At 34.1% G+C, this 18,826-nt stretch overlaps 1 protein-coding gene across 1 annotated transcript in view; it reads right to left on the bottom strand.

The window, feature by feature from the left end:
• Positions 1–18,826, bottom strand: part of SERINC1 (serine incorporator 1) — a 31,753-nt gene that overhangs the window by 1,928 nt on the left and 10,999 nt on the right. The window contains exons 2-9 of the mRNA XM_004263867.4: positions 13,240–13,401; positions 10,214–10,383; positions 5,145–5,224; positions 4,769–4,906; positions 2,927–3,096; positions 2,731–2,821; positions 1,035–1,179; positions 692–922 (exon numbers count right to left, since the gene is read on the bottom strand). Of these exons, the coding sequence (XP_004263915.1) occupies positions 692–922; positions 1,035–1,179; positions 2,731–2,821; positions 2,927–3,096; positions 4,769–4,906; positions 5,145–5,224; positions 10,214–10,383; positions 13,240–13,401 (1,187 nt within the window). The remainder of the gene's footprint in view (positions 1–691; positions 923–1,034; positions 1,180–2,730; positions 2,822–2,926; positions 3,097–4,768; positions 4,907–5,144; positions 5,225–10,213; positions 10,384–13,239; positions 13,402–18,826) is intronic.

Raw genomic sequence — 18,826 nt, 5'->3', positions numbered from 1 at the left:
GCAAAGAATAATCTTCTCTCTACATCTTTTGATGGTATTCAGAGCCCTCTTACAAACTGTTAAGGATATTATGCATTAAAAATTATTAAAACTAGAACTGCCCTACCACATAGTTCAACTTGAATCTTAAATCTTTCAGTAGTCCTTTGGACAAAATTAGAATTTTTAAAAACAAAATATAAACCGCTATCTTCCAACTAACTAATCTTCAAAAAGATTAGTTTTGAAGTGATAAAAAAACAAAAATTAGTTTTGAAGAATTCTAAGAATCCATCTATGTTAATGTATTCACATCTCAATTTTGAAATCTTCAAACATTTTAATGACAAAGTTTGAACAAAACAGAAGAAAGGTATCTTTTTATTGCACTATGTTGGGAACTGGTTAGTCAGTATTAAAAAGAAAAGCAAGCATTGTGTTTGATCAACTGTCAACATGTATTTCCCTAAGCAATGTGTTAGTTTCATGAAACTTTATTTCAGTCTCTTCAAGATGTGGAAATATTTCAATGATTGTTATTGCTGAAGCAAGGAAATAAAGCCTGCATTTCTGAAACTGATCTCACTATTCATTTAGTTGTAAATTTTGAAATATATTGGAGGATTAAAAAGTACTCCATACCACATTTAACAATGAAATCACAAAAAAGCCATCAGTTTCCACATGCAAAGTTTTCATAAAATATAAGTACCTGTACCAGTTGGTAAGGGTCATCATGATATAAAGCGAAGCCAGGAAAAGCATGAAGTGAAAGAAGGAGTAACTGTAAGTGACACCATCCTTTTCATTATCTACGGCTCGGTGAACATCATCTCTATCCTCCAGTGATCCGTCACTTCTGGCTCCACCATCTTCTATTAATGTTGATTCATCACTTGTTAGAGTCAGTTTATTAACCTGACTATTGTTTGAAGTACGGATGCTGCATGGAAGACAGTTTAGGAAGAGAGAAGGGAAAAAATGGGGAATTTAAAGATTCATATATGAATAATAGCTGGACTTTTAAAAAAATGAAAATCCATAATTTTTCTTACCTTGAATAAAACACACACAGTAAAAAGAGGATTAGTCCAATAATTCCTTGAGCATGCCACCACTGTACAGACTGCCCCTCCTTTGGGACAGTGCTTGTTGTATTATATCCAATTATGCTCAGTAGACTTGGGTTGCACTCTGTTTCTATAATGTAAATTAAGGTCAAATTAAAATCTCAGAATAGTATAAAATTTTTTTCAGAGCACAATGTAGTTCTTTTTAACTCTTATACTCTTGCAAATTCAAAACATTCTGTTAGAAAAAGGCACAAACAAAAAAATACTTTAAGACAACTTTATTTATAGAGACCTTTTTATAAAAATTTTATAGTGCTAATTTTATAGACGTGCTTGGAAAACCATTTTCAACCTCATGCAGGAGCTGAGACATTAAGCTTTTCGTTGATCAGGAAACTGGTGAAATTTAGACGACCTCTAAAGCAAAGCTCAAGTAAAGAATAAAATTCAGATATTCTAAACTAAAATGCACTGGCTTTTCTACTACAAAGTGTGAGATAAACTTAATAAAATGACTATTGTTATTATCAATTTGCCAAACTACATTGTTATATAGTTTATACGTAAAATCAGTTACTAGAATTTTAGCAAATAGTTTGTGGAAATGAGCAAACAAGGCATAATGACCTAATGCTTATTCAGCCTTTTGACTCCCGTAAATAAAGAATTTAAATAGGGTTGGTATCCACTTAAGTGTCCCACATGTTTTCCTCCCACAAAGCCAGATATGTCAATTGCCACCTTATCAATGAAAAATGTTTTTTATCTTTAAGCCATTCATATAAGGATAATCCCTAAAGCAAATTACTATTAGTTTTTTTCTAGACACTTACCTGGACAAATATAAGGAATCTTTCTCTAGTAAACTAAAAAAAACAAAAACAAAAACATTTTCTCCAACTAGTGATAAAGCATCTATAAAATTTATAAACTCAATGAAATATAAGATTCAGAAAACATTTTATAATTTTTCTTTATTCTGAGAAAGACCATTTTTTTCCTTTTCAAAAAATAGTACAGCTGACTCTTGAACAACAAGTGGATTAGGGGCATCAACCCCCTCACACAGTCGAAAATCTGCATATAATTTTATGGCTGGCCTCCATGTCCAGCCATTCATATCTGCAGATCGTGTAGTAATGCAGTACATATATTTGAAAAAAATCTATGGATGAGTGGACCTGTGCAGTTCAAAACTCTGTTGTTCAAGGGTTGACTGTAATTATTAACTTCTAATTTGTTTCACTGCAAATGACATATACAGGCTTCTACTCCCACAGAATGCAATAAAACTGGCCTATAAAAAGATTACAAAGACCAATTAATTATATTCACTTTTAAGGTAATCACAGACAAAAAATAATAGGTGGAAAAAAACTATACTATTTACAGTAGAATCAACAAACATTTTAACAGCTCTTATTTCCTTCTACGTATACTATCATATGCACTGTACAAATTAGGTATATTTCTTATAATTTTCATATAATTTCTTATAGTTTTGCTAGTGAAAGAAGAAACTAAGTGAAAAAATATAGCAATACATCAAAGATGAAAATAGTATTATTCCCATTCTCTTCATTTCTCTGTGAGCTTAATTTTACAAAATGACCATCTTTGAAAAAAGAAAAGCTGTAGGATTCATTAAAAAGAAACAAATCCAAGCAAACGAACATACCTGGTTCATTAGTCATAGCAGACCATGTCAAATACATTGTGTAGACCGTAATTACCGAAGACTGTAACAAGCCAGATCTTGGTTGTGATTCCTACAAAAAAATAAGCAAAACAGAAAAATATTGTTATCATTCAAGATTTAGGAAAACTTAAAAAATAGAAGCTTCATAAACATTAATGAACTAATCCAAGCTTACTTGGATTTTTGGCAGTATAGACATTATAGAAGCACCAAGGCAGAGGAGCATGTTGACACTGATGAACGCTTTATTTTCTGCACAACTGGCTGGATGAGTATAGTAAACAAAAAACAGGACGATAGCAACTAAAGACAGCAGATAATTCAGAGCTGTAGCTGATAACAAAGCTGTGAAAGAAATACATTGGACAATTAGATTTTATCACTAATATTAGGAATTAGGCATATGGCTCATTTTACAAGCAATCTTATTTCATTCAAAAATATTACTTTAAGCAACTAACATTATGTCAGCATTACACAGGCTATATAAGCAGGTAAAGATATTCTGAGCTTTATCACATTAAGAATTTTATAGTCTTTATATATAGCTCATTATGATGATGTGTTTTCAAGGACAGTAACATACTATGATCTTCATAGAGTTTCCAAAACACATTCAGATGTATTAGCCATTATTTTCAAAACAGAGAAAAATAACTAGGAGGGAAATATTAAGGTTTTTAAAGAATGATAATCATTCAGTTGTAAACAAGGGCATTAAGAAAATTATTTTGCCTGCAAAACAATGCTTTTCCTCATCAACTAAAATCTTAAAAAAAATTATTCAAGAGTAAGTCATTATTATTTAATAAGACAACGTAAGTTTCTTCTATCACACACACACGTTTTAGTTTCTGTGCTAATGTATGCTTAATATACATGTATTTATGTCGATGTGCCTCACTGACAGGGGATCCATCAAACAAATACTTACTGAATACCTACAAAGGCCCTAGGGATATAGTAGGGAACAAAGCAGAAACTCTTACACTAGATTTAACGTTAAAAAATGAGATATTCTATATAAGTAAATTTTCCAAACGACCAAAGTTCATTTCTTTGAATACCAAACCCTTTATTTTAACCACTGAGATCGAATACCACAAATTAGTTGTATGAGAGAAAATATGAAGCTAGCAGACATGCTGGATTTAGCTTTCACTCTGATTTTTTTTTAAAAATTGTTCTTTTTTTTTTAGCTGAAACTCAGATCATTTCACATAAAAATCCAGATTTATGGCTTCTTTTGGAAAAATCAGAAAAGTTAAGCAACACTGGGTTCACATTTCCACAAGGCAACTACTAGATGGAACTGAGCAGTAGCTATATGCATTTTAGATAAAGGCCTTTACACTCTCCAATTCATCACAGTCCCTTCTATTTGCAAAAGGATTGAAAATGCACTTAAACCTGGTTCTCCTCCCTCATTTTTGTTACCTGTTGTAAGCATCTGAAGTTTGATCCCTGTTTTAGAGCATAAGCACAGGACTCAAGCTCATCATTATAAATAAACATTAAAACACTACTGTAAAAATTCCCTTAGGTGTTAGTTACACATAAGGGCATTCTTTGCACTTACGCAAAATGTTTCAGAGTTGCTTTTTTATTTTTCCTGCTTGCTGCTGTTTAAGAATTGTACCACTGTTTGTTCATCTATTTCTAGCAGTCCTCGTCCCTTTAATATTTTACTTTTAACCTTCTGTAGGCTTCCCAGGAAATTAGGCTGTAAAATATACATGCATTCAGCAATAGGCTTTGGAACTTCTATTTTAGCCATGCATGGTCTTCTGGATTATTTCCTGGTTCTTGGGTATGTTCCTAGTTGACATGCCAAAAACTCTCTCTACAAGTAAAGTTGCTGATATAATGTGATAAGATGCCACTCACAAACTTAAGCTAAAAACCTCCTCACAGAAAATTATACCATAAAAATCGTGATTTTCCCATAGTCTACATATCTGTTCTCACTTTCAAACTTCAGCTATCTTGAAGATGTTCTGTAAGACAAAAAGCTTACCTGCGTACCAACATCTTGAGTTCCCTTCTTCCATTTTTTCAACCCATGATTCATTCCACGAATGGGCAAAATCAATGAGTAAGACTAGCTGTATGAGAATGAAGCAAAAGGCACCTGCCATGCCTACGTAAAACCACACTGAAAGAAAAAAAAAAGCAAAAAACCACAAATGAGTGACTGGTTCACTTTTCATTATTTCATTTTCACAATCAATATACAAAAGGAAAAATAAAAGTTTACATAAATGCCTTGATTTTGCCAACGGGGGTGGGGTGGGGTGGGGGGAACAAATAGTTACAGTTCCAGGCAACAATTATTTCAATTTCCTTATAAAATATCAACATCACACAATTAAAGGAAAAAAAAGATTTCTTACCAGTTGTAAAAGTTCCTTCTGGAATGAAGAAGGCCCCAATAATAATTGCAACTGCTGCAGCAAATTTAAAGAACCAGAATCTAAAACAACAACAAAAATTTTTTATTAATAAATATTCATTCAACAAGTAGTTTCATGTATGAAATCTTTGAAGAGCTATTCTTAAAGAACAGCTACACTTTATGTGACTATTCTATTCTTTCTGAGGATATCCTGAAAACGAGAAGTGAAGAATATCATGTAAACTATTTTAGGAGAGTTTTAATTCATTATGATAAAATGAGAATATTAGTTTCATTTCACAGGTTTATTTTACATATACACCAATAGCTATTATAACTGGTGTATATGAAAGTGTAAATAAGGTACACTGTACAAATGAATAGTTTTGAAAACACACAATAAATGCCTGGACGACAGATTTCCACTAGCTAGCCAAATGAGTTGAAAGAACCAGAGAAGACATAAAAGTTTAAGAATTCTGCCACAGGAAGGCGCAAGAAGTGAGAAGCAGGTGTTCAGAGTCAGAGAGAACCCTAGATATAACACGATCAATAACCTTATCTGAAGACAACTAGTAGAGATTTGAGGCATCAGCTACTTCAAATGGGAAAGCAATGCAAGACTACAAGGAACACGAAGAATCAAGAAAACATTTCACCACCAAAAGATAACAATAATCCTGCAATAATTGAGCACAAAGGCATAAAATCTTGCAGTCTAGCAGATAAAGAATTCAAAACAGCTGTTTTGAGAAAACTCAATGAGCTATAAGAAAACACAAAGATAATTCAACAAAAACCAGGAAAAAAATATATGAATAAAATGAGAAAGTTAACAAAGAGACAGAAATCATAAAAAAGAACCAAACATACTCTGGAGCTGAAGAATTCAACAAAAGACATGAAAATTACAATAGAGATCTGCAGAAGGGCAGATCAAATGGAAGACAGAAAAAACGGACAGGAATTTTGATATAACCCAATCAGGGGTGAACAGAGAAAAAAAATGAAAAAGGGAAGAAAGCCTCAGTAATCTATGGAATTCAAATATTAGAATGATTGGGTTTCAGAAGAAGAGAGGAAGAAGGGGGCAAAAAGTTTAAAGAAATAATAAGCTGAGGGGCTTCCCTGGTGGCGCAGTGGTTGAGAGTCCGTCCGCCTGCCGATGCAGGGGACACGGGTTCGTGCCCCGGTCCGGGAAGATCCCACATGCCGCGGAGCGGCTAGGCCCGTAAGCCATGGCCGCTGAGCCTGTGCTCTGCAACAGGAGAGGCCACAACAGTGAGAGGCCTGCGTACCACAAAAAAAAAAAAGAAAGAAAAGAAATAATAGCTGAGAACTTCCTACGTCTGGACATCCAAGTTCACAAAGCTAATAGATCACACTATTAGCTCAATGCAAACAAATCTTTTAAGCCATATTACATAATGAAAACTGTCAAAAATCAAAGAACAAGAGAGAATCCTAAAAGCAGCTAGATGAAAAAGATTGTAATCTACAAAGTCATTTCCATCAGGCTCTCAGTGGATTTCTCAGTAGAAAACCCTATAGGCCAAGAGAGAGTAGAATGACTTTAAGTGACATACTCAAAGTGTTGAAAGGAAAAAAATGCCAGCCAAGATTACTCTGTCCAGCAAAGTTATCCTTCAGATACAAAGGAGAAATAAAGATTTTCTCAGTCAAAATCCAAGGAATTCACCACCATTAAATCTGTCTTGTAAAAAATGGTGAAAGGAATTCTTCAAGTTGAAACAAAAAGACAGTAAATTAGTGACACGAAAACATACAAAAGTATACAACACACTGGTAAATGGAAATACACAGATTTAGAAAAATCTAATTCTTTAATAGCATGGTGTGTTAACTACGTAACTGTTGTATAAAGATTAAAGAGTATTAAAAAAAACAACAGCTATTATAATTGGTTAATGGATATACAATATAAAAAGAGATAAATTATAATATCAAAAAATAAAAGAGGAGTAAATGGGTAGGGCTTTTGTATACAACTGAAGTTGCTATCAGCTTAAAATGGGCTGTTTTATCTATAAGATGTTTTATGTAAGCCTCATGGTAACCACAAAGCAAAAACCTAAAGTAGATTTACAGAAAATAGGGAAGCAGACCATACCACCAATTTACAAAGAAAATCACCAATTTACATAGGCGTTAACAAAGAAAAAAGAAATTATGGAAATATGAAACAGCCAGACAGCAATGAATAAGATGACATTAGTAAGTCCTTCATATCAATAATTACGCTAAATGTAAATGTAATGAATTCACCAACCAAAAGGCATAGTGGCTGAATTAAAAAAAAACAACTGAAAAAGACACAACCAAATGGAAAGATAACTCGTGTTTGTGGATCTGAAGAATAGTTAAAATGTCCATACTACCCAAAGCCACCTATAGATTCAAAGTACTCCCTATAAAAATTTCAATGCCACTTAAAAAAAAATAGAAAAAACAATCCTAAAATTTGTATGTAACTACAAAAGACCGCAAATAGACAAATCAGCCATGAGAAGGACAAAGCTGGAAATATCACACTTACTGATTTCAAACTATACTACAAAGCTACAGTAATTAAAACAGTAGTACCATAAAAGTAGACACCTAGACCAATGGAATAGAATAGAGAGAGCTTAGTAATAAACCCTTCCATTTCGGATCAACGAATATTTGACAAGGGAGTCAAGAACACTCAATGGGCAAAGGACAGTCTCCTCAACAGTCTTGGGAAAACTGGGTAACCACAGAAAAATGAAAATGGACTCCTTTATTACACGACTCACAAAATTAACTCAAAATGAATTAAAGACTTAAACATTTAAGACCTGATACCATAAAAGATATCAATACTAGAAAGATGCTGATACTGGGAAGAAGAAAGTAAGGAAGAAACTCCACAACATTGGTCTTGGCAATGAGTTTTTGGATGAGACAGCAAAAGTACAAACAACAGAAGTAAAATCAAACAAGTGGGACTACATCAAACTAACAAGCTTCTGCAAAGCAAAAGGAACAATCAACAAAATGAAAGGACAACCTACAGAATAGGAGAAAATATTTGCAAACCATGTATCAAAAAGTGGTTAATACCAAATATAAAGAACTCATACAACTCATTAAAAAAACAAACAATCCAATTAAAAAATGGACAGAGGAACTAAATACTTTTCCAGAGAAGGCATACAAATGGCCAACAGGCATATGAAAAGGTGCTCAACATCACTAATCATCAGAGAAATGTAAATCAAAACCATTATGAGATATCACCACCTCAGACCTATTAGAATGGCTATCATGATGACAAGAAATAACAAATGTTGGTGAGAATGTGGTGAAATGGGAACCCTTATGCACTGTTACTGGGAATGTACACTAGTTCAGCCACTATGGAAAACAGTATGAAGGTTCCTCAAAAAATATAAAAATGGAACTACCACACAATCCAGCAATCCCACTTCTACGTATATATCCAAAGAAAGTGAAAATAGGGTACTGAAACGATATCTGCACATCCATGTTTATTGAAGAATTATTCATAATTGGCAAGATATAAAAACAACCTTAAGTATCTGTCAACAGATGAATAAAGAAACTATAGTATATATACACAATGGAATATCATTCAGCCACGAGAAAGAAGGAAATCCTGTCATTTGCAACAACATGGATGGACCTTGAGGGCATTATGCTAAGTGAGATAAGCCAGACAAAGAAAAACAAACATACATGATATTACCAATATGTGGAATCTGAAAAAGAAAAATGTACTTTAAAGCTTCTAAGAGACTAGATCTTAACTGTTCTCATCACAACTAAGAAATAATAATTACGTGATGTGATAGAGGTGTCAGCTAATACTATGATGGTAATCATACTGTAATATATTAAAGTATGAAATTAACACTTTGTACACTTTAAACCTGACACAATGTTATATTGTCAATTATAACTCAATTAAAAAAAAACATTAACAGTGACATGAGTGCTTAGTGCATGTTTTGAGAATGTTATCTCATGAAATGACTGTGATAGCCACCCTGTAATACATTTTGAGAAGTGTTTAAAAATACATTTAGTAAAGATGTTTTAAGACTGCAAAAAAAATTTAAATTAAAACAACCAATGACTAAGGGAACAAAACAAAATAAAATCAACCTGGCACAGCACATCTTTTTTCATTAATATTTCACTTGTTCATTCTTCTTGTCTTTGGTAGCATGTTAATAGATAAGCAATAGCAGATATTCCAAAAAATTTTTTTTTATTTATGAGGGGAAAAAACAGTGATAAAATTCAAAACATTCAAAATTGAGTGTGAGAAGTAGTGCTCTATATTAAGGGAGACTGATAAAAGGGACCCTGAAGTTTCTAGGTTGTTCAGTATAACCATTTAGAAAATCAATCAATCACCTTGTTTCAAAGGAATAAAGTTTTTCATTTTGGCTGCACTGTACATCTTAGGAACTGAGTTCAGTTTTATGTAGTGAGATTGGCCTACAAAAAGCTAAGAGGAGAAGGAGGAATAAGCTCCTCATTATTAGTCACAGATATGATAAATCTTCCTTTTTAGGATGAAAATACAGTTGACCCTTGAACAATGCTGGAGTTAGGGGTGCCAACCCTCTGCATGGTTGAAAATCCATATATAACTTATAGTCAGCCCTCTGTATCCGAGGTTCCTCATCTGTGAATTCATTCAACTAGAGATCAACATGGATTGTGTAGTACACTGTATTTACTGTTGAAAATAATCTGCGTATAAAGTGGAACTGCACAGTTCAAACCTGCGTTGTTCACATGGGTCAACTTTATTAAACATAATGCAGAGACTATACCAATAAATGACCCAAGGCTACTATTTAATATTTATATTTCCAAATTCCAACACATTCTCTAATAGAGACAAGAGGATTTTCTTACCTTGTCATTCATGAATAAAATAATTCTGCAGATTGTTCAAGTTTATTTTACCTTAAACTTTCTTTAGACAGACTCAAAATTACTGAGAAGAGACTATGCAGACTTTATATTGAAGTTTATTAAAAACCTTACCCATTGTGTACTGCAGCTCTAGGATCACTGCTGCTCTTCACTTTGATCATTAATAGAGATAGGAGAAGGTAGAACATAGCCAAGCCAAAGCACAAACGGTATACAGCTTTATAGCCAACCAGAATATTACAAGGGACCACTCCTTTCTCATTCTCACAAAATCCAGGAATCTGAAAACAAAACAGCAATTTGTGATCTAGAATTTTCTCAAGAAAAAATGAAAATTCTGTAATCAAATAGTTTAAGGTTTAGAAAATTGAAGTTCACTTTACAGTTTATGCTGAAATGTAATCAAGCTACGTCTACACGTTTTCATAAGACAGAAGTGTAACTCTTTTTTTACTTTATGTGAGCACCGGATAAGCTACAAATGTCAATCCTAAAGTGGATGCTTATTTTAACATGCAGACTTATTCTAAGTTTTTTTTAAAACTTGCATTCCACTGGGATATATTCAATCACATGTATAAGAGAAAAATACAATCAATAAAAGTGTAAATAATCACAGAGTAACTAAATCGGTTTCTAAATACTAAAGAGAACCATGATGGCATTTTGAGTTTTGGTCCCTCATTCTACAAGTGTTATTTCTGATGATGGATTTGGATTAACAGCAAAATGGCTGGCTGTATTTTTATTTTTTAACTTAAAATCTTAAAAAAGACTGATGACCATTTCAGAAAATCACACTGAAATCAGAGTACAAGGAAGTATTTTTAAAATATTTTTAAGTGAAATAAATGGGAGTAGATACACTATTCACATATATCAGAGTGAATTACTGCCTCTAGAAACGTTAAAGCAAACCAATATGCCAAAATACAGCTGTTAATATGTGCCTTTAAAATCAAGAACCTAAAATTTTATTTAAGTTGATGCAGGTGCTACTTTCTTTTTGCTAGCTCCTGTACAGTCTATAAGCTCTTTCTTGGTCTCACTTGAACCCTACTTTCCCAACTTAGTTTAACAATTATGGCAATATGTACTTACCCATACTCACTTGCAACATGTACTCACTAACACCCTTAATTATCCCATGCCCTTAAATGAGAGCAGCACACCACCTGGCTAATTCCCATCATTAAGTTTTAATTCAATCACCTATATTAGGTTAAGTTGCTACAGTAACAACCTCCAAATATAGGTGGCTTAAACAGCAAAGATGTATTTCATGGTTGGTTCTTAGTCAACTAAAAGAATCCAGGCTGCCAGAGAAGCCACCATCTCAAATGATATACAGGTTGCGACAGAAAAGAAAGGAGAATCTGCATTACCAAGTAGAGGGTGATGTTTATCACTTCTACGCATAACTCACTGACCAGTACTAGAGACATGACCCTACATATCACAAGCACTCTAGGAAATGCAATTCTCTGATGACCTTCAGAAAGCAGAGAAGCAGAAACATTGGGGGTTACAAACTAACTAATATCTATCAACTAAACCGTTCATAACAACAGTCAACTGGATCCATGACAAAAAACATATGAACGTCTTCTGCTTATACAAAGGACCTGAATAACATTAACTGAGCATCTACATATGCCATGTACAATGCTACTTTGAAACTGTAATAAGCTCATTTCCCAAACTTACACTGTTTTTCCTTACCCCAAAGTCAACCCTAAGCAGACAACTATGGTTTAAAATGGAGGTTATCTGACATAAACACTCTCTCAACCTCAAATTTTCTATTGTCATTCATTTTTCCTTGGAGGAAAAATAACTTCTATATGCCTTCTCTTGATCACATTCTCTCTCACGGGTTAGATCCCTTATGACTATTCTCAAAATACAAATAATTAAATCTCCCCAGCCTAAAAACTTCTTTAATTCAGCCTCCCTCTAAGACTTACTATCTGCATTACAAAACTCCTTAAATCAGCAGTCTATTCTCATTGGATCCATTTCCTCATAGCCATCTAACTCTCCCTCCCAATCCTTCTAGGTCAGCACTCTATAAATGGTTTTTCAAGACACTAGACATATACTGGCTGTCAAATCCCAAGGCTACTTCTTAATCCTCACACTCCTTTACCTTTTTTAAACAGACATTATGCTGTCATTCTTAAGACTCTGTTCCTAAGGCCTACTAAACAGGTTCTTGGTTCTCTTTTTTCACTGTTCCTTCAGAGGTTCCCTTTTCTCCATTAACTCCCTTTAGAGCTTTTGTCAAAGCTCTAGCTCTCCTCACTCCAAATGGTCTTCTTCAGCATATGCTGCCATAGTTTGAATTTCATCTCTATCTCTGATTTCTTTTATGAGTTACACACCCAAATTTTTTCCTTCCTGCTGGACACACACACACACACAATGTGGTGCAGTACCCACAAGCTAACATATTATATACTAGATTATATTTTCCCCATCTCTTTGCACAACCTGACTCCCTGGGGGAAAAAAAAAGTTTAATAAAACACCTATTCTCTCTTTTTTTTCCTGAGTTAACAGCAACAGTTTCCTCTCAGTTATCTAGGATCAGAACCTGGTTATTATTTATTATTCTATCACTGCCGATATTTAAATCCAGATTCAGTCAATTCTACATTCAGAGAATTATTTCAGGCCCTCTATGCCCTTCTTGATTACACCATTCCAAGAGCCACCATACTTAACTGCTGCCTTCTATCCTAATTATCAGATAAATCTTCCTAAGGCATACATACTTAGCTCAAAAAGCTTTTATCGTCATTCTGCTTCCTATTTTTCAATTTCTGCGTACAAAAATTTACTGATTCTTAGAATGTCCCTTTTTCCATGAGACCCACAGTGATTCTGACATTTCCCTGGTTAGAATTACTGATTTCCTCATATTAACACAACACATTTTCTGCCCTACCATCAGAGAATTTTAATAAGCTGCCTTTCACTGTTTGTCTTTCCTAAATGATCATGAACTACTAAAACTCGGATTAAGTATTCTTCCTTTTTACAGTATTCTGTTTCCAATACACAAGAAGCAGTTTTATGCATATACATACTAAAGGTTCAGTTAATCATTTAAAAAAAAAAAAAAGAAAACTAACCTTATTTAGTTGTTCTTCCATTCCAGGTATCAACATTACACAAGATACACACACTCCAACAAGCAAAAAAAGTGCATAGATCAACCTAGTTACAGTGGAGTTGTTTCCACTAGGACAGCATCGGCACAGCAAACATGGGGCACTGCCACACAAACATGGTATCTGGAAAAAGAACTTTAAAAGTCAGTATAGTTTAAAATGATACAGTGAAAACTTACATTCTATCTACTCAAAAAAGAAAGGATTGGAGTTAAAGTAATTACCAAGAGATTTGGTTCACATATATTATCTATAAACTATAAAATTTAGTAACTTCTGGGTAAAACTGAAGCAAAGTAAAACCAAAAAGTGCTTGCCCTTTATATCAAGCAAAATGAGTAAACTCAGTTAAAACAACAAAAGGGGGGAAAAAACAGCAGCAGCAACCAAAGTTTAGCTAAGAAAAGGAATGGAATATTCACACTTACAAGCTGATCTCCAACTCCTGCCTTTTAACCCCAGAAATCATGCTGGTGAATTCACAAAAGTCTGATATTTCTCAGATACGCCAGAGGAGGAAAAGAAGTGAATTGATATCCTTATCTTTTCCCTCTTCTGACTTGGTAGTAGTGATAACAGTAAAATTTTCTATTAGAATCAGGCAAAACAGGATAAGTGAACAAGTGAGGCTAGCTAGCATTGTCTAACAGAACTCCACACTAAACTAGTAGTATATCCTAGGGGAAAAGAATATCTCCCTCAGCAGGAGAGGCAAATACTAGTAATGGAATTTAACAATATCTCAGAAAGGCAAAATGAAAGTATCCTCAAAAGAATTGAATATAATCTAGGCTGAGCTCCACCATACCATCAGATACCACAGGAAGGGAGAATTGTAGAAGCCAGACACACTATAGTAACCAATATAAGGTAGGATAAGAACCACTTATACTAAACTTCAGTAAGATAAAAATAAATGTCGTGGAAACAATGCAAACACACTTTAGCAAAACATAAAAATAAGCAAACATGTCCCCTCAGACAAAAAAAAGGCATTTGAAAAATCCAATCTGAACTAAAACATAACTCAGTAAGAAGAGGAAATTCCCTAAAATTGGTACACCTGAAGCAAAAAGGAGAGCTCAAAATGAAAAGAATAGAACAAGCTGAAAAGGAGGATTGCAAGGCTGAGAAGAAATGAGAAGGGGAAAAACATGCTTAAAAAAACAGTAATTAACTATCATGGAACAAAACAAAAACAGCTGAAAATAAAATCTGATCGATGAATAAAGTCTGGGATTAAGTACCATAAACTCAAGCCAAGATAGAGTAACAGTGACCAGACTTACCCTACTGCCTTAATCCAAGGGAAAAAAATTAATGAAACAATGGTTTTTCAGACAATTAACAATAGGCAATGTAGGACACTAGTTTCTGAGAGAGATGAAACAGTGTGAACTCTATGACTGTCCCAATCTTTCTGCCTGGGAAAGAGTTTCCAGTGCAGGGAGGAGAATCCAGACAGAGGACAGCAGTCTACTGAATTGAGGAGACAGAGTTGGGACAGTTGAGAGTTCAGGGAAGTGAAGGCAGCTAAAGTTCATAGGGCAGAAACAAGGAGAGGAGAAAGCTACACCAAGAGTGAACTCCAGAGATCTGCAGAAGCTTCAACTTGTGTCTTCAGCAGAGCACTGATCAGTACATGCATTTGATTAAATTACTCTGTGGGGTGGGGGTGGGGGAGTGGGGAGGGTGGTATTACCAGCCAGAGTGGAAGAACTTTATAAGGCCTTGAGCAGAGTTATAAGGCTATTATTATTACACAGTATTGGGCAGGGGTGTGGGGGGGTAGGGGGTGTGTGTGGAAATAAGCCATAAGGCTAAAGCTACTCCAGTCTCACTTAACAAAGCCTAAAAGCAAACACTGAAAAGATCAAATTCTCTTCAAATAACTCACCTATGTCTAAGAATAGGGCCCAAGAATGTTTTTTAAAAATACAACACATCCAGCACCCATCAAGGTAAAATTTACAATACCTAACAGCTAATAAAAAAATTGGTAGGCATGCCAGTATGGAAAAAACAACCTACAATGAGGAGAAAAGTCAATAAATCAAAACCAACCTGAAATTACACAGATGACTTAATTCAGTTATAAATAATGGCACTCTAATGTTATTGTAATTATACTTCATTTGCTCAAGGAGAGAACACAGCATGTCAAGGAAAGATATGGAAGATAATTTAAAAGATCCATATCAAACTTATGGAGATGAAAAATAAGATCTCTGAACCAAAAAGTACATGATAAGACACTGCAGAAAAGACTAATGAACTTGAAGACATAGCAAAAGAAATGATCCAAAATTAGAGATTAAAAAACTAAAAAAAAAAAAAAAGAGGATTAGTGTTGTGACACAATTTCAAACAGCCTAATATATGTGAAATTGGGGCTCCTGAAGGAGAGAGGAGACAGGAAAGTCCTTTTGAGGAAATAATTGCCAAAATGTTCCTAATTTAATGAAAACTATAAACTCACAGATCCAAGAAACTCAAGAAAGCCCTAGTGATACAAATATTATGAAAACTACACCAAGTCACATCATAAACTGCTGAAAAACAATGGTAAACAGAAAAATCTTAAAAGCAAGCAAAATAATAAAGGCACATTATATAAAGAGGAACAAAGAAAGGTATCAACTTCTAGTAAGAAATACTGCAAGCCAAATGTCATTACTGAATGAAAAAAACCACTGTAAGCACAGAAGTTTATACTCAGCAAAAATATCTTTCAAAAATTAAGGCAAAGTGAAGACATTTTTAGGCATGAAGAATCCAAAACTAACAAATCTAATCTATCTTTCAAGAAGGAAAGTTACACCAGCAGAAATGTGGATCTACACAAAAGAAATGAACAAAGGAAGTAGTGTGTATTTTTTTCTTACATCAAAAAGATTACTTTAAAAGATTATTATTTTTTTTAAGCAAAAATAATAGCAATGTATTCTGGTGGTTATAACAAAGATGGAAGTAAAATGTGTGACAATTACAAATAGGCTGGAAGGACTTCCCTGGTGGTGCAGTGGTTAAGAATCTGCCTGCCAATGCAGGGGACACGGGTTCAATCCCTGGTCCGGGAAGATCCCACATGCCGCGGAGCAACTAAGCCCATGGGCCACAACTACTGAGCCTGCGCTCTAGAGCCCATGAACCTAGAGCCCGTGCTCCGCAACAAGAGAAGCCATGGCAGTGAGAAGCCCATATACCACAACAAAGAGTAGCCCCCGCTCGCCGCAACTAGAGAAAGCCCATGCAGCAATGAAGCCCCAATGCAGCCAAAAAATAAATAATAAAAAAATTAATTAATTAAAAAAAACAGGCTGGAAGAGGAGACATTCAACTATACTTCTGTATACACTTAAATTAGAAATAAAGTGGATATCACACAAAGGTAGATTGTAGTTAAGTTAAATACTAAAAACCCTAAAGTGACTTATAAAAAAGCAAAACAAAGAAATACAGCCAGTAAGCTAAAAGATATAAAACAGAATACTAAGAAATGGCTAATTAATCCAAAATAAGGCAAAAACTAAGGAAAAGAGACAATGAACAGAGAGGATAAACAGAAAACAAATAGAAAGGTGGTTGATTTAAGCCTAAACATAATCTATAATCACATAAATGGACTAAACACTCCCAATTAAAAGGCAGATTGTCAGATAAAAGAGCAAGATCCAACTTTTCTACAAGAAACCCACTTAAACACAAAGACACAATTGGTTAAAAGTATAAAGAAAAAAGTGTACATACATATATATACAAAAATAATACATATACACACATATATATATATACATACACACATACCACGCTACAGCAGTATCAGACAAAGTAGACTTCAGAGTAAAGAATTTTACCAGGGATAAAGAGGGCCATTTCATAATAAAAGGGGACATATTGATACATGGAAATATGGGATATTCATGGAGGAAACATACAACATACAATCGTAAATATTTCTGCATCTAAAAGAGAACTTCAAAATGCATCAAGGAAAGAATAAAACTAAAAAGAGTAACAAACAAATCCACATTTATGTTCTTTCATTAATTGAAATAGAAGCAAAAAATCCCAATAAATATATAGAAAACTTGAACGACATTATTAATCAACTGTGTCTGACATTTAGGAAATACTCCATCTAATGAAAGCGCAGTAAAAACTATTTTCAAAAGCACAGAGAACACTTAACCAAAACAGACTATATTCTGGGCCATAAAACAAATCTCAAATCTCAATAAATATAAAATTATTCAAATCATACATGGATTCTTGGTCCACAATGGAAGTAAATACTGATCAATAACAAAGATATCTCTAGAAACTAAATAGCATAGTCTAATTAACCCACAGGCAGAAGACATCAAAGAATAAATTAAAGAGAATGAAAATAATAACATATCACATTTTTGGAATGCACCTAAAGCAGTGTTTAAAAGAAACCTATAGCATTAAATGGCTATATTAAATAAGAATAAATATATCAAATCACTGATCAGAGCTTCCACCTTAAGTTATTAAATGAGCAAATTGTAGCCCAAATAGGCAGAATAAAGATAAATCAATGAGGTAAAAAACAGGAAACAAGGAAGTCCGTGAAGCTAGTTTTAGAAGAACATTACAATTTAGAAACCTATATAGTCAGACTGATCAGGATAAAAAACAGCAAGAGAGTGAACACACAAATCATCAGTGTAGGAAATGAGAGGACATTATTACAGATCTTACAAGCATCAAATGATTATGAGAGAAAACTATGAGCAATTTTATTCAATAATTCAACACCTTAGATAAAATGGACATGCTCCATGAAAAATCCAAACTACCAGAAATCATTCAATGAGAAATATATAGGATGAATAACCCTGTATCTAGTCAAGACACTGAATTTGTAGTTACAAACCTTCGCAAGCATAGACGGCTTCACTAGTGAATTCCATTAAACATTTAAAGAATAAATCAAACCACTCTACCCAAATTCTTACAGAAAACTGAAGAGGCAAAAAAGTGATACTAAATCCAAAGATATCATAAGGAAACAACAGACCAATATCTTTTATGAACATCAAAAAAAAAGTCCCTAATATCTTGTCAACAATATAAAAAGTATACAAAGATTTCCAGTTTCCATTTCCACAGGTAAGGAGCTTAGAAACCCCACTCCATCCTAACAACAAGTAAAAAGCCAAGCAGACTAAAAAAATCAACAGTTCTTCTAGGATCCATAAGCTAGGTGAGGACATAGGGTAAGTCACTGCCCCCAAGACTGAAGAGACAGACAGGTGAATATAGGGAGTCGTGGCTTACTAGAGCCCACAAGTGGAAACTGACTTGGGAACCACTGTGCAGGGAGGATATCCTGGAGAATAACTGAAGAATTGCTGGAGCCTCACTGTGGACAAGTCTGAGAGTTAAAAATTCCAGGAAAACCCAGTTATACAAAGGCCCCACAAATTTGTGAACTTTTCCTCTAGGACTTCAACCAGGTTCTCATAGTAAACATGAGAGAAAAATTCCCCCCTGCTTCTTGCAGCAAAGGGGAAAAGGA

Source organism: Orcinus orca, chromosome 12, assembly GCF_937001465.1.
Source record: "Orcinus orca chromosome 12, mOrcOrc1.1, whole genome shotgun sequence".
NCBI classification, from domain to species: domain Eukaryota; kingdom Metazoa; phylum Chordata; class Mammalia; order Artiodactyla; family Delphinidae; genus Orcinus; species Orcinus orca.
Note: the sequence above shows the minus strand (reverse complement) of the source record. Positions and strands in the feature narration are given on the sequence as shown.